Raw genomic sequence first — 14,278 nt, 5'->3', positions numbered from 1 at the left:
AGGCAAGGATACTGGACTGGACTGCCATGCCCTCCTCCAGGGGATCTTCCTAACCCAGGGATCAAACCTGCGTCTCTTACATCTCCTACATTGGCAGGCAATGTCTTTACCACTAGCACCACCTGGGAAGCCCAACCTAATGTAGTATAGCATAAAGAAAAACACAGAATATAAGAAAAGGCACTGGTCTGAGAAACAGAAAACCTAATTTGTCCAGTTTGTCTTTACCCTTAAAACTCAACATGGAGCAAATGACTGCATCTCTCTGGATCTCTAAGATAATCCAACTTTAGCATTTTATAGATTTATAATTGATCTAATTGTTTTGAGTTCACATAAATAGTTGAAGACCTCAAAGTGAAGACACCTGTGCACCAACCACTCAACTCAAGATATGAAATACTACCAGCACCCTAAACACCCCCCCACTTCATTAATTCTCCTGTTAGCCCCCATGCGTGCATGCTAAGTCGCTTCAGTTGTGTCCGACTCTATGGGACCCTATAGACTACAGCCTGCCAGGCTCCTCTGTCCATGGAATTCTCCAGGAAAGAATACTGGAGTGGGTTTCCATGCCATCCTCCAGGGGATCTCGCCAACCCAGGCATCGAACCCGCATCTCATGTCTCCTGCGTTGGCAGGTGGGTTCTTTACCACTAGCACACCTGGGAAGCCTGTTAGCCCTCATAAAAGTTATCAATGTTCACTACCATAGGCTAGTTTTATTATTAGAATCATACAATGGTCTTTTCCTTTAGTATGTATTTCGTAATGTCAAGCTTCTTTCACACAGCATTGTTTGAGAGTCATCCATGATTTTACTTGCAGCAGGAGTCTGTTCTTTTTTACTGCCATAGAATATTCCATAATAGGAACATACATCCCTCTACCTTCTCTATCCAATGTTCCCAGACTGGGGCTACTCAGAATAAGGTTGCTCTACAAATTCCTGGGCATGTCTTCCAATAAACACATGTATGCATCTCTGTTGAGTACATACCCAGCAGCGGAATGCAGGGCCACAGGGTATGCATATATCCAGGTAGTGTTCTAAGCATGTTACATGTCAATACATTTAATCGCGACCACCACTCTATGAGGTAAGTGATCCCACTATCCCCATTTACAGAGGAGGACATGGAGGCATGAACAAGTCAGCTCTGTTGAACCAGTTGCTCTGCTCCCTCTCCGTGGGGGCAGGGACCACATCAGCCTTGTGTAGTACAGTATCCCTAGTGTCCACCACGGAGCCTTGCATACACACAGGAAGAGCTCAACAAGTATTTTTCAAATAAAGTATCAAAGAGCAGGACTCCACTCTCCCCAACCCTGCCCAACAACACTTATATCTCACGAAAGCTGAAAATTTTATCCTCCATTTTTTGACATAAATTACAAATCAGATGAGTGCCTCATGTTTTCCTTCTCTCAATGCCCTTTAATGGATGTGCAACTGAAAAGGGAAACTGCTAAGGATTAACCACACGTAAGTATCATTCCCAATGCACTGAATTTGTGCACCGGACCTTTAAAATATATAAGTCTAGCCCAACAGGTGAGAAACAGTCAGAAATTCGGAGACTTTCCCAAGATCAAACTACTACTAGGAAACCAGGTAGACTTCAAGTCTTCTGTTAAAGAGGCTGTTCCCAACACTCAGAGGCTTGGGAAAGAGGCTGTTCCCAACCCAGAATGACAAAGCAATAGTACCTTAAGATCCTTTGGGGGATAAGGCACTTTTCCAACTAAGGGAATGTAAAACACTAGCGGAATGTAACTTGTTTGGCTATTATTTCTAAGAGATAAAAACAAAAAAAGTCAACTCCAGCCTTAATATGGCAATTCAAAGCAAGTTCTCTGATAATCTACTCTTGGGTTTCCCAACAAACTAAATGAAGACAACTGGGAACAAATTCCATAGGTTTGTCTGAGTGCGTCCCTCCCCTCTACCTCCCAAGTGCCTTTCTAGTGATATGTTATATACTTTTTGCAGAACCGGCATCTGTATCTCTTAAGAAAACTGCTTCTGAGACCGCTGCAAATCAGTTTCCTCAAAGAACAATAGAACCAAAAGATTCTTCAGAATATTTCTGCAGTCAGGAGACTCCCTACGTGACCCAACTTCATCAGGTAAATGTCATAAATTTTTAGAAAAGGTATGAAAATATTTACCAGTTATAGGGTTCAATTCCTAACACAGGAAAATGATAATTCACTGAAGGGCATTTTCATCCCCTAACTAACCAAGGAAAGGCTAACTAGCTGATTCATGTGATAAATGTATGAAATTTTAGTAATTCCTTTTATGGAATCTTCAAATATGTCCATGTCATTCTAGTCTCCATAAACTGTGACTGTGGTTTAAAGATAAAGATCTCTAATCTACAATGGGGTGTATGGTTTGTCCCAACTGTGCAAACCTCAGAACTCATTGATGTTTTTAGGTCCGAGAAAGTACTTGATGATTATAATTATGTGGCATGAACATGCAAACGCACACAGCTTTATAGCTGATGAGGACAACTAATTAGCTTAACACTGAAAATTCCCCCTGACAGAAAACAGAGCTATGGTATAAATCTGCAAATAGCCAGACTACTAAAAAAGAAGGACTTCTGGATGAACCCATCTGGATTAAGCATCCAGTGCAGTAATTGATATTCCATTTGTTTTTATATATAAAATACATAACACCACAACTTTCAGGGGTTGTGTCATCCCTGACACTAAATATCTATGCCTGAGAGAGAACCAAAAACAATGCAAAAGTGATAGACATTTCAGTTTCTAGAGCCTTCTGCAACAGACCACCACCTGCCAATGTACACTGTATATAACTAACTCTATATTAAATTATAACAACCCATCTAGGCTTCCAATTTTGACATTCCTTGATCTACTGTCAAATGAAAACACTTTTTGAAAAATTTATTTTATTGAAGTATAGTTGACTTACAATGTTAGATTAATTTCTGCTGTTCAGCAAAGTGATTCAGCTATATTTATAACATACATTCTTTTTCATATTCTTTTCCATTATGGTATCACAAGATATGTAATATAGTGTCCTGTGCTATACAGGAGGACCATGTAGTTGTTATCCATTCTATTAAAAACATTATTTCTTAATCTTTCACCCCTATAGCAACAGATTTTATCTTCTAGACATAAAGAAGTTTCATATTCTTAGAATCAGTTTCCCCAATGTGTGAGGACTTTTGCTAATCTAAAATTGTGAATTGGATAGGATTATGGGCAAGAACCAGTGCTCTCAAAGAATCTTAATGATTCTATACCTGCTGCTGCTAAGTCACTTCAGCCACCAGGCTCCCCCGTCCATGGGATTCTCCAGGCAAGAACACTGGAGTGGGTTGCCCTTTCCTTCTTCAATGCATGAAAGTGAAAAGTGAAAGTGAAGTCACTCAGTCCTGTCTGACTCTTAGCGACCCCATGGACTGCAGCCTACCAGGCTCCTCCATCCATGGGATTTTCCAGGCAAGAGGACTGGAGTGGGGTGCCACTGCCTTCTCCAGATCCTATGCCTACACAAGGAAAATTTAAATGGTTTTCCACTAATACCTTTCTTCTCAGAAGCTATTGGGTTTTTTGCCACTGTTACTGAAAGTATCACAAGGTCAATCTTTAACACCACAGTTTAGCAAATACTTGCTCTGTCAAATAAGCATCCTGATAGAATCCATCTAGTTTTCTCTATCATCATGTAGTAATCACATTTTTATTGCCCTTAGCTTGTATCAATATTATCTAATCTCATTAATTCTTTCACTTAGAAGCAATTGTAGAGAAGTGCATATAATTAGGAATAAAGTTATTCATAAAAAAAAATCACCCTCCTTTTCTTTACACACACATTTAAATAGGAGATCTTGGGGATGAACTTTCCGAGTTAACTAAAATAGTAAATAGTTAAAAAAAAAAACTCAAGGTCAGTTTCATATCTTCCTCACAGACCACCAGGCAACTCTAAAGATCCCTTGTGTTTGTACACCTCTTCCCATGACAGGATATCCAAAATAACTTCTCTGAAGAATGTTATAAACTCTTGCTGTTATGGAGTACCATATGAATAGCTTTTAGTTTTTCCTTGGCTTATATATATAATCCTCTCAATAACATAAATGTATTTTAAAATAAGATCTCTATTATGGTCAACCCACAATTATTCAAAATTAATTCAAATTAAAAATATTTCCTAGAATTCTAAATTACTCTCAGAGTTTAGTAAACAAGAATATACAAGATGTGAAACTCAAACCCAACTATTCTGGATTCTGAAAAATGCAAAAAGCCTACTTCTAGTTTAAATTTGGTGGAGGGAAAGCTAATCATTTGGAATGCATTTATACATATTTCTCCCGTATTGCTGATAAGTGTTATCACCAAGTTCCTTAACTGTTCTAGAAATTGTTGCTGAGGTATCCTCTTATGGAAACTTTGTAATACTTTCAGTGATGTCAAACTTAGGTTTCTATTTTTTACCCTTAAGAAAACTGTTTATATTAAAACTTAGTTCAGTTAGTAGGAAATGGAAAGATCACAGAAGCAAAGTTATTTTTTAACACAAAGGATCTATCAGGTTTTCAAAGTCAATGTGTATCTTGTCATACAGGCACTATTCTCTCCTTTTAAAGAAGGGAATTATTTTGGCATTTCCTTACTACTAATCTTTTCATTCATTATCTAAAATGTTTACCAAAGAATTTTTTGCACACGCACTATTCCTCCGCGATTGGATTATTATCTGTTGGAATTCATGAGATCTAGAACCGGTAGTTCCTTTTGACCATCAACCGATTCAGCTTCCCCGGGTTTGAATCCTTACGTTCCCATAGCTATGACTTCGTTCAAATACACCATCTGCCCAATAGCTCTGCTCTTGCAAACAAAAGCTTGTGGTGGTTGCAGGCTCCCCGCGAAACCTCAAAGTGTTGTAGGTCCAGGACTAGCAAACACCCCACACAGTTTTATCACAAGAGCAGCTTCAGGCTGTGGGAGATCAAAAGGCGCAAGCAGACGAGGAAGAACCCCGACTGGGCATGTCCAGCCGACTGGAGCCTTACAATCTGGTTAGATCCAGGAGGGGTGCACTACACGGGAGCGCGGAGAGCCCCTAAAAGACCGTTAAGGGTGGCGGGGCACAGGCTGAAGTCCAGAGAGACAAGAGAGCCCCGGCGCACGCCTTGGCAATCTGGTGGATGCCACAGGAAGGTACCAGTCCAGGTAAGAGAGAGGTCCGGCCCCTGGTTCTCAGCCGCCCGCGAGATCGCCAACTCCGGCCGCGGGAAGCGGATCGGGCAGATGGAGGAGAACACGAGCCGCCATCCCCACCCCTCACCCAGTCGCTCACCGGTGCTGCAGCCCCACGAGTCCCAGAGTGATCACATGCGGAACGTCTAGCTGCGTGGGCCACTCTCCTGAGGCGATGCACCCAAACACGCCACATTCCTCTCGGATCCCCAACTCCTCCAGCTCCATGTCGCCGCCGAAAACACGTGGTGGGACCCGCCGCGGCGCCAGGGGTCTGAGCACCAACCAGTAGACTGCGCGGCCTGGAAGCCTCCGAAGCTCGGGCCGGGGACAGCCGCTCCCTTCGCAGCGGCTCGACCCTCGCTACTGCGGCGGCGCGTGCTCTCCCCGCAGTGAGAGGGGTTTGTCGGCCCCCCGGCACTCTGCCCCGCCCCTCCGGGCCCGCCAATGAGCGAGGGCGGAGGGCGAGGCCCCGCGGCTGAGGGGCGGAGCCACGGGCCCTGTGGGGGTGGAGCTAGCCCTCCCCCTGAGGCCTGTGGGAGGATAATTTTTCTGCACGTGGAACTCTCCGTTATTTTCTAGCACCGAAGACGAAGGTGGTGGGACTTACGGGGTTAATGTCATTTCTCTCCCAGAGGATACACACTTTGTATGTCCCTCCTCATATGCTTTCCCCCGAGCCATCACTACTTGGTATGCTCCAATTTCTGACCCGCTCTCTCTGGCGAGGAGGGGGCCCGGTCAGCGAGCGGCGGTAAAGTGGGGAGGGGCCGCCAGTGCGCGCCATTTTTCTTCTTCCAGGAACTGCGCCCGCGCCGGGGGGGGGGGGGGGGGGGGCGGCCCGCGTCGCTGCGCCTGCGCAGCGGGAAGCCTTGCTCCGGGATGGGTTCCTCTGGGTAGGTTAGGGACCCCCAATGTTCCGGGGCCGCGGCGATGTTCGAAGAGACCCGGAGGGGGCGCTATGGGTCACGCGGCCCGGCCAGGGGCGTGTCTGTGGGCGGTGCCTCCCTCCCCCGCCCCGTGAGCCTCTCTGATCGCGGTTCTTTTCCAGAGTCCTGCGTCTCTTCCCAGCGCGGCCGAAGCTCCCGGACCACTCCGGACAATGGCGGCAGTCGAAGGTGAGTTAACTGGCGTCCGCAGGAGTTGGGACTCCGCGGTCTTCCCGCCTCTCTCACGCTGGCCTGTGCGCTCTCTCTGGCTCCCCACGGCATCCTTCCCCGGACTGTGCCCCGTCTTCCTGCGCGCGCCTCTCTAGGCCACTGGACGCGCGGGCACGTGTCCCTGACGCTGCCGAGCGGTGCGTTGGAAACAAAGCGCTCCGGGGCCTCCGAACTTTTTGTAACATCCAGAACTTCTCATGGAATGAGGAAAAGGCGCAAAGGGTCATTGGAACGAGAGATGGCCAGAAGTTGGAGAGATACCTGCAATTCGCGTTTGCAATCAATAGGTGTTGCAAAACAAACGCAGGAACATCTAATGTTGACTCCCGAAACCAAAGTCTTGCTTTTCCCTTTAGGTTAATAATAACCTGTTTCAGAAAGTTAATAACTGAACCTTCTGAAAAATTTTCTATTTCCTGTCGAGATTTTGTTTGTTTTAGCCATTTTATGCCAATGAGAGTTCCAAAACCACCAGGCAAAAAATTTCTTGCTTCACTGTGCATTTATCATGTTACATATTTATATATAATTGTTTTGTCCATGCGTGATTAGAAAGACAGTTTGTGCTATTTTTACTGATAAACTATATCCCAAGTAGTACCATTTCAACACATAATCATTATAAAAATTGTGATTTTTGCTAGTTTTTAAAAAAATATTGAAATCCACTGTGTATTTTACACTTACATCATCTCAATTTGGAGTAGCCACATTTCAGATGTTTCATAGGCACCTGTGGCTAGTGGGTACCTTTATTGGACAGCACCATCCTAGATGTTATTATCTTTTTGCGGAAGTTCTGTACTTTAAAGTACTCTTAAATTTCAATTCCATGAATTATTCTCAGTCCTCATCAGCCTCTTTTGAATTCATCTATGAATTTATAGCAAGCATTTTGACAGTGGTAGCAATTGTCTTCTATGATGTTATGTTATTTCTATTAATGGATAGAGATGCAAGTAGGTAATAAATAATGATTCAGGGGATTCCCTAATGGCCCAGTGGTTAGAACTCCATGCTTCCATTGCAGGGGGCAGTTTGGCCAACTAGGATTCCACAAGCCACAGTGGTATGGACATAAGTAAATAAATGCAGATTCAACTGAATTGAGAGGGAGTAGCATTGGGTACAGACTTCTTTTTATCTAACCTAGGCACCATCCTCAACTTTCCCTTCTATTGCCCATATTGAATCAATTGTTATTAAAACTTTTACCTTTTAAATAGCTTGAGTCTTACTTATCCCACATTTTTTTCTTTAGCCCAGGTTATTTGTCACCTGGCTTGCTGCTACAGCATCCTAACTGGTCTGTCCGTCGGTAGTTTTCTTCCACTCACCCCTGCCTCATCTCATTCTCCACACAGAAGTCATAATAGTCTTTGTAACAGACATCTGCCATTTTACTGATGTGGTTAGTTAAGCTTTGTGGTTGTTCTCAGGATAAGGTCTAAACTCAACCATCATGGCCTGTGAGACCTGAAAGAGATGAGTAGTGGAATGGAAGTGGAGGAAACAGTGTTCAGGGCCTACGAAGGAGCATGTCGGAACCCTGAGAGGAGGATTTAGAGATTATAGGAAGTTAGGTTCTCAGTTCAGTCGCTCAGTTGTGTCCGACTCTTTGCGACCCCATGGACTGCAGCATGCCAGACCTCCCTGTCCATCACCAACTCCCAGAGTCCACCCAAATCCAAGTCTATCGAGTCGGTGATGCCATCCAACCATCTCATCTTCTGTCGTCCCCTTCTCCTCCCGCCTTCAGTCTTTCCCAGCATCAGGGTCTTTTCAGATGAGTCAGCTCTTCGTATCAGGTGGCCAAAGTACCGGGAGTTTCACCTTCAGCATCAGTCCTTCCAATGAATATTCAGGACTAACTTCCTTTAGGATGGACTGGTTGGATGTCTTTGCAGTCCAGGGGACTCTCAAGAGTCTTCTCCAACAGCACAGTTCAAAAGCATCAATTCTTTGGTGCTCAGCTTTCTTTATAGTCCAACTCTCACATCCATACATGACCACTGGAAAAAACCGTAGCTTTAACTAGACGGACCTTTGTTGGCAAAGTAACACCTCTGCTTTTTAATATGCTGTCTAGGTTGGTCATAACTTTTCTTCCAAGGAGCAAGTGTCTTTTAATTTCAAGACTCCAAGTCACCATCTGCAGTGATTTTGGAGCCCCCAAAAATAAAGTCTTATCACTGTTTCCATTGCTTCCCCATCTGTTTGCCCTGAAGTGATGGGACCAGATGCCATGATCTTAGTTTTCTGAATGTTGAGTTTTAAGCCAACTTTTTCACTATCCCCTTTCACTTTCATCAAGAGGCTCTCTAGTTCCTCTTCACTTTCTGCCGTAAGGGTGGTGTCATCTGCATATCTGAGTTTATTGATGTTTCGCCCAGCAATCTTGATTCCAGCTTGTGCTTCACCCATGATGAACTCATGATGTACTCTGCATATAAGTTAAATAAGCAGGGTGACAATATACAACCTTGACATAACTCCGTTCCCAATTTGGAACCAGTCTGTTGTTCCATGTCCAGTTCTAACTGTTGCTTCCTGACCTGCATACAGATTTCTCAGGAGGCAGGTCAGGTGGTCTGGTATTCCTATCTCTTTAAGAATTTTCCACAGTTTGTTGTGATCCACACAGTCAAAGGCTTTGGCATAGTCAATGAAGCAGAAATTGATGTTTTTCTGGAATTCTCTTGCTTTTTCAATGATCCAGCGGATGTTGGCAGTTTGATCTCTGGTTCCTCGGCCTTTTCTAGATCCAGCTGAACATCTGGAATTTTCACAGTTCACGTACTGTTGAAGCCTGACTTGGAGAATTTTGAGCATTACTTTACTAGCGTGTGAGATGAGTAATTGTGTGGTAACTTGAGCATTCTTTGGCATTGCCTTTCTTTGGGATTAGAATGAAAACTGACCTTTTCCAGTCCTGTGGCCACTGCTGAGTTTTCCAAATTTGCTGGCATATTGAGTGCAGTTAGGGTTCTAGGAAGGGAATAAAGAAATCTGAATTTGGAGTGCTAAGCTAGTGCTACATCTTGGAAGGACCTTTTAAACCTTGTCAGTGAATCAAGACATTACAATAAGAGGATGGGGATTGGTCCTCTGAATTATGTACCCTGCAGATGCAGCCATTGAACTGAGTTGTAACTGTCTCTTTTAATGGTTATCTTCACTCCCTGTTGATGTGACCTCTGCCTCTTCTTCAGGTTTATCTCCTGCCTTTCCTTCGACTTCTCAGCTGCTGCCCCCACCCACTTCTCTGCCCAGCAGGAGTGTACACACATGCAGTGTTGCAAACATGCTGAAGTTCTGCCATGCACTTTCACACCCTGGCCTTTCACTGCCGCTCCCTACCCCTTGACCGTGCCTCAGATCTCAGCCTAACCCTCACTTTGTTCTAGATGACAGAGGTTAGGTTAAGTGGTCCTGCTCTGAACCTGTGATCCCATACTCTGTACATTATGCTTACTATGATGGTTAATTTCAGCTTCTCTCAGACTCTGGCCTCCTGAGAGCAGGAACGTGGTTTACTGGTACATCCTTAGTACCTGGCACATGGACCCTGAAAAATGCAGATGCTGAGAATGACTCAGTGTTGTGGAAGAATGAGGGGTGGTGGTTTCTCCTCCTGGAAATTTTAAGTACTTAAACTTCTGTTATCCCTGATCTTCATCAAAATCATTCTTTCTAATGACCAAAGTCTACTTTTCTTTATGTCTGATGACCTGCATCAATTGGATGCTCTTGCCCTTACTTCTCACAGTTTTCTGTAACTGTCAGTGAGGAGGGGGGTTCAAGGGTAGAGAAGCAGGAGTAGAAAAATAGAAGTGCTTCCGGGTCGGTTGACTGCAGTGGATGGAGGTGCCTCCTCTTGCACATTGACTTGAAATCAAGAAGACCATCTGGCTGAACTTGCCCATTTGCTTGCCATGGAAAACAGAAGTAGGGAAAAATATAGCATTTCCTCCTGCAAGCTATTTTAGTTAATTCTATTATGAGTATATATATGAAATTACTAGTTGTCACATTAATTTTAATGTATCTTAACTGATTCTACTTCAGTTCTAATGTGAGAGACAAATTGAGGGTGGAAAGAGCACAGTGTACCATTAGATATCAGGAGACGAGGTTTTTTCTGGCTCTGCCATTTCTTAACTATGTGGCATCTTTTTGGTACTTAGTTTCCTAATCTGTATGATAATTTGCATAATTGTAATTCTTGACGAAATTGTACGGGTGAAATGTGATGGTGCATTGAAAATACTTTGTAGGGCATAAAGACCTAGGCAGATGAGTTAATTTTTTTATTAAAATTATTTGATTGCTCTGTATGCATACTGATTCATCATTCTAGATAATTCTTCTCAATTATCTTTTGCACGAAATTTCCTGAAATTTGATGTTTCCATTTTATTTCCACAGTACTGAAGATTGGTAAAAAACTCTATGAGGGTAAAACAAAAGAAGTCTATGAATTGTTGGATAGTCCAGGAAAAGTCCTCCTGCAGTCCAAGGACCAGATTACAGCAGGAAATGCAGCCAGAAAGAATCACCTTGAAGGAAAAGCTGCAATCTCAAATAAAATTACCAGCTGTATTTTTCAGTTGTTACAGGAAGCAGGTGAGTGGCTCTCCCAGGAGCCTCCCTCTTTGTGGTCTCTCTCACGTATACTTACTGGTTCTTTTTATTGGGAAATGACATTTTTTGGGTTAATAAGATGTTGATTACCAGTTGATTTTTTTTTTTCCAGTTGTTTTAGGAAGCAGGTAAGTGACTCCCCTTTCACACATACCACTCCGATCTCTTTAAGGAGGTTATTTGGATTAACAACATGTTTGGGTATGCCTCACATGCTACACTTATTTAAATTATACCGGAAATTTACATATAACTGTAACACTTTACTTGGTTTGGAATTACTAAGTAGTATCATTTAGTTAAGAGGAATTTCAACAGTTTGCTACAGTTTTTGTCTTGCATGTATATCTTCTCTGCAACTTCCCTCTCCTAGGACATCTTAGGAAAGGCTTACCTATGAAGGAACTTAAGGAACTTAACCTGTGAAAGAAATATATTCTGGTGTTTGGCAGCTCTGATTGATGAATTTAACCCCTAAAAGTCTGTGTGCATAAATTTGCTCTGCCCCTTGGAGGTAATACAGAATTTCAAATCCCTCTTCCACTTGAAAGCCCTGAAAAGTGATTGAAGACTACAACCACACCTTCTCATCCTGCCATTCCCCACGTGAGGGATTTGGACTAGATCAAGATGTCCAGGGTTACCTCCTACTCTAAAACTGAGTAAAGACTGTTTCCAATAGTGAAATCTATTTGAAAGATGAAATCCAGATCAAAACATTCTGTGGAGGGCAGTTGGAGTGAAAGAAACAAGGTAATTCAAGTTAAATTCTTTCCGTCAGTATAGAATACGTGCTTGAGTACTTTTGCCTTTTCCAGAGTACCCTGTTTCCCATTTTTAATTACTGTGACCAAAAAATATGTTTAATTGCCAACCTAAATTGTCATCCATATCATAAATCGCCTATACATTGAAGGTAAAAATATTACATAATTTTAAAGCACTTCCCTCAGTTCTTAAATAATGCAACCCAGGATTTTTACTTCACGGTTTCCTTGAATGGTGGTTTTCCAGTAACTGAGTAGATTTCTAGAGAGAACATCAAATTAGTATTAGGTTCCTCTTGCAGTACAGATAAATGATCCTTTGATCCTTTTTTAACCTCACAAGTTATCTCCTCTCTGAACATGTTAAAAATTTTTATAGTTGCTTAACACTATAAGTTGTTAACAATATAACTAGCTTCTGTGTCCCCATAGTAGCACGTAGCTATGGGATTAAAGCAGTGGAAGATATGTACAGGCCCGAGTTCTTTTATTTGCTTATTTAATAAGACACCTATTCAGTGTACTTTCCAGGGCTTCAGGAGAGTGAATTAGGGTGATGCAGTCTGACTCTGAAAGGCCTGCATGCAGCTGGGAAAGTTGGTCACGCAAATGAAGTACTCCAGCAATTATCTATTTAGCACGCTGAACGAAAGTTACTTGGTTCACAGAAGGTGTGGAAAGGTGCTGTATACTGGGTTTTATATACTGTGCTGCTGCTGCTAGGTCGCTTCAGTCTGTCAGACTCTGTGCGACCCCACAGACGGCAGCCCACCAGGCTCCCCGTCCCTGGGATTCTCCAGGCAAGGACACTGGAGTGGGTTGCCATTTCCTTCTCCAGTGCATGAAAGTGAAGAGTGAAAGTGAAGCCACTCAGTCTTGTCTGACTCTTCTGTGACCCCATGGACTGTAGCCGACCAGGTTCCTCCGTCTGTGGGATTTTCCAGGCAAGAGTACTGGAGTGGGTTGCCATTGCCTTCTCCATTATATTGAAATGGAGGCAAATTAAATGTGAAATTAAGGCAAATCTAAAAGTTTTAAAAATTCATAACAGATTGTTAGTTTTAGGGTACAGATTAAGAGTTCTTTTAAGCCTTATTTATGGAGTTTTTACTTGCTAATTGTTAAATGGTATGTCTAGTTGACCATCAGTGGTCTGTTTAAAACTGCTTTCTTTATAACCATGGATATGTTCCAAATTAAGTTATTTCTGGAAATTTGAGTGAGAAAAGCACCGAAATGAGAATCAGTAAATCAGGATTCTAGTTTTCTCTGTCACTCATAAACAAACTATAAAAGACTGCACTAGTAATAGGTATAGATATAGGAAATAACACTGTACATGCTATATAGTGAACTAACGCTTATACAGGAATTTTGAAGTTCCTGGATTTAGTCTCTGTGCTTAAAAATCAAATGTTAACCTTTGATGTTTCAGTTCCTTCTTGCACAGAAACCTGGTGTGGTTACATTGAGACGTGGTAGTAGTGATATGACTAACAGTCTCACAGTTAAACCACAGTTGGGGAGCTTGGAGCCTTAATACAGGGATGGTGCCAGGGTTAGCTGGGCTGATTAGCTGTCATACTTGGACGTTGTAATTCATAATGTGAAGTGACATTTACATTTTCTTAGTAGTCTTGGTAGGAGTTTGAATTTTGTAAACAACTGAGACTAATGGGGGAAGTTCTTTTGTGTATGTGTTAGAAACAATCATTATACCATCTAAACTGAATCCCTTTGTCTTAGAAGCAGGTTTCTTTTGTATGACTACCATAAGTTGATTCTATGTAGTTTTGATTCCCTTAGATACAGGGAAGGACTTTCCTATGAGTTACAGTAACTATTGTTTATATTTAAGCAATAGATTTGTAATCTGTAAAGCTTGGTAGACAATAAGCAAATATGACTACTGGGTAAAAAGAGCTCTTAGACCTAGTTATGTAGTTACCACCTCAAGTCAAGGATTGATTTAAATTCCTGACTGCCTATGAGCCCAATCATTTGTTAAAGATTAAGGTGGCCTAAGTATTTTACATACACTTTTAACATTCTTTCCCAGAGTTCCTGTCCACACAGTATAGAATAGTTTATTCTTTTCCCTATTTTAATTGAATCTTCCTGGTCAAACCCAGAGGGAGTACAAAGAAAATCGTACAGGTTTCAGAACTGGATATAGTGCATTTTAGGTCCAGGCTCCATTACTTACTAGCAGCATGACCTCACTTACTAAATTATTTCTGTGAGCCTCTATTTCTTTCACTGTAAAATGTGAATGATAGCAGCTAGTTCAAAAATTTTATGTATGGTTAAATGAGATAACATGTAAAACACTTAGCATGATGCAAGGTTTCCATAAATGTAGGTTCCCTTCACCTGTGGATACATACATAGGTAAGATCAAAGATCTTCAGTCCTTTGATGATAAAAATTTGATCTTAT

The 14,278-nt window shown here is 42.3% G+C and overlaps 2 protein-coding genes across 10 annotated transcripts in view; one reads left to right on the top strand and one right to left on the bottom strand.

The window, feature by feature from the left end:
• Positions 1-5,717, bottom strand: part of PPAT (phosphoribosyl pyrophosphate amidotransferase) — a 41,216-nt gene extending 35,499 nt beyond the window's left edge. For all 3 annotated transcript variants that reach the window (XR_009693410.1, XR_009693411.1, XM_061145898.1), the window contains exon 1: positions 5,369-5,717. Coding sequence is in view for 1 of the 3 variants with exons in the window: in XM_061145898.1 (XP_061001881.1) it covers positions 5,369-5,496 (128 nt within the window). In the remaining 2 variants the exon portion in view is untranslated. The remainder of the gene's footprint in view (positions 1-5,368) is intronic.
• Positions 1-14,278, top strand: part of PAICS (phosphoribosylaminoimidazole carboxylase and phosphoribosylaminoimidazolesuccinocarboxamide synthase) — a 36,505-nt gene that overhangs the window by 13,196 nt on the left and 9,031 nt on the right. For 4 of the 7 annotated variants that reach the window (XM_061145890.1, XM_061145891.1, XM_061145889.1 and 1 more), the window contains 3 exons: positions 1,994-2,130; positions 6,320-6,386; positions 10,857-11,054. In XM_061145890.1, coding sequence (XP_061001873.1) covers positions 1,994-2,130; positions 6,320-6,386; positions 10,857-11,054 — 402 coding nt within the window. Of the gene's footprint in view, positions 1-1,993; positions 2,131-5,854; positions 5,962-6,104; positions 6,165-6,319; positions 6,387-10,856; positions 11,055-14,278 lie in introns of those variants that run through there. The other 3 variants (XM_061145893.1, XM_061145895.1, XM_061145894.1) reach the window with 3 other exon arrangements.

This window comes from Dama dama, chromosome 6 (assembly GCF_033118175.1).
Source record: "Dama dama isolate Ldn47 chromosome 6, ASM3311817v1, whole genome shotgun sequence".
NCBI classification, from domain to species: domain Eukaryota; kingdom Metazoa; phylum Chordata; class Mammalia; order Artiodactyla; family Cervidae; genus Dama; species Dama dama.
Note: the sequence above shows the minus strand (reverse complement) of the source record. Positions and strands in the feature narration are given on the sequence as shown.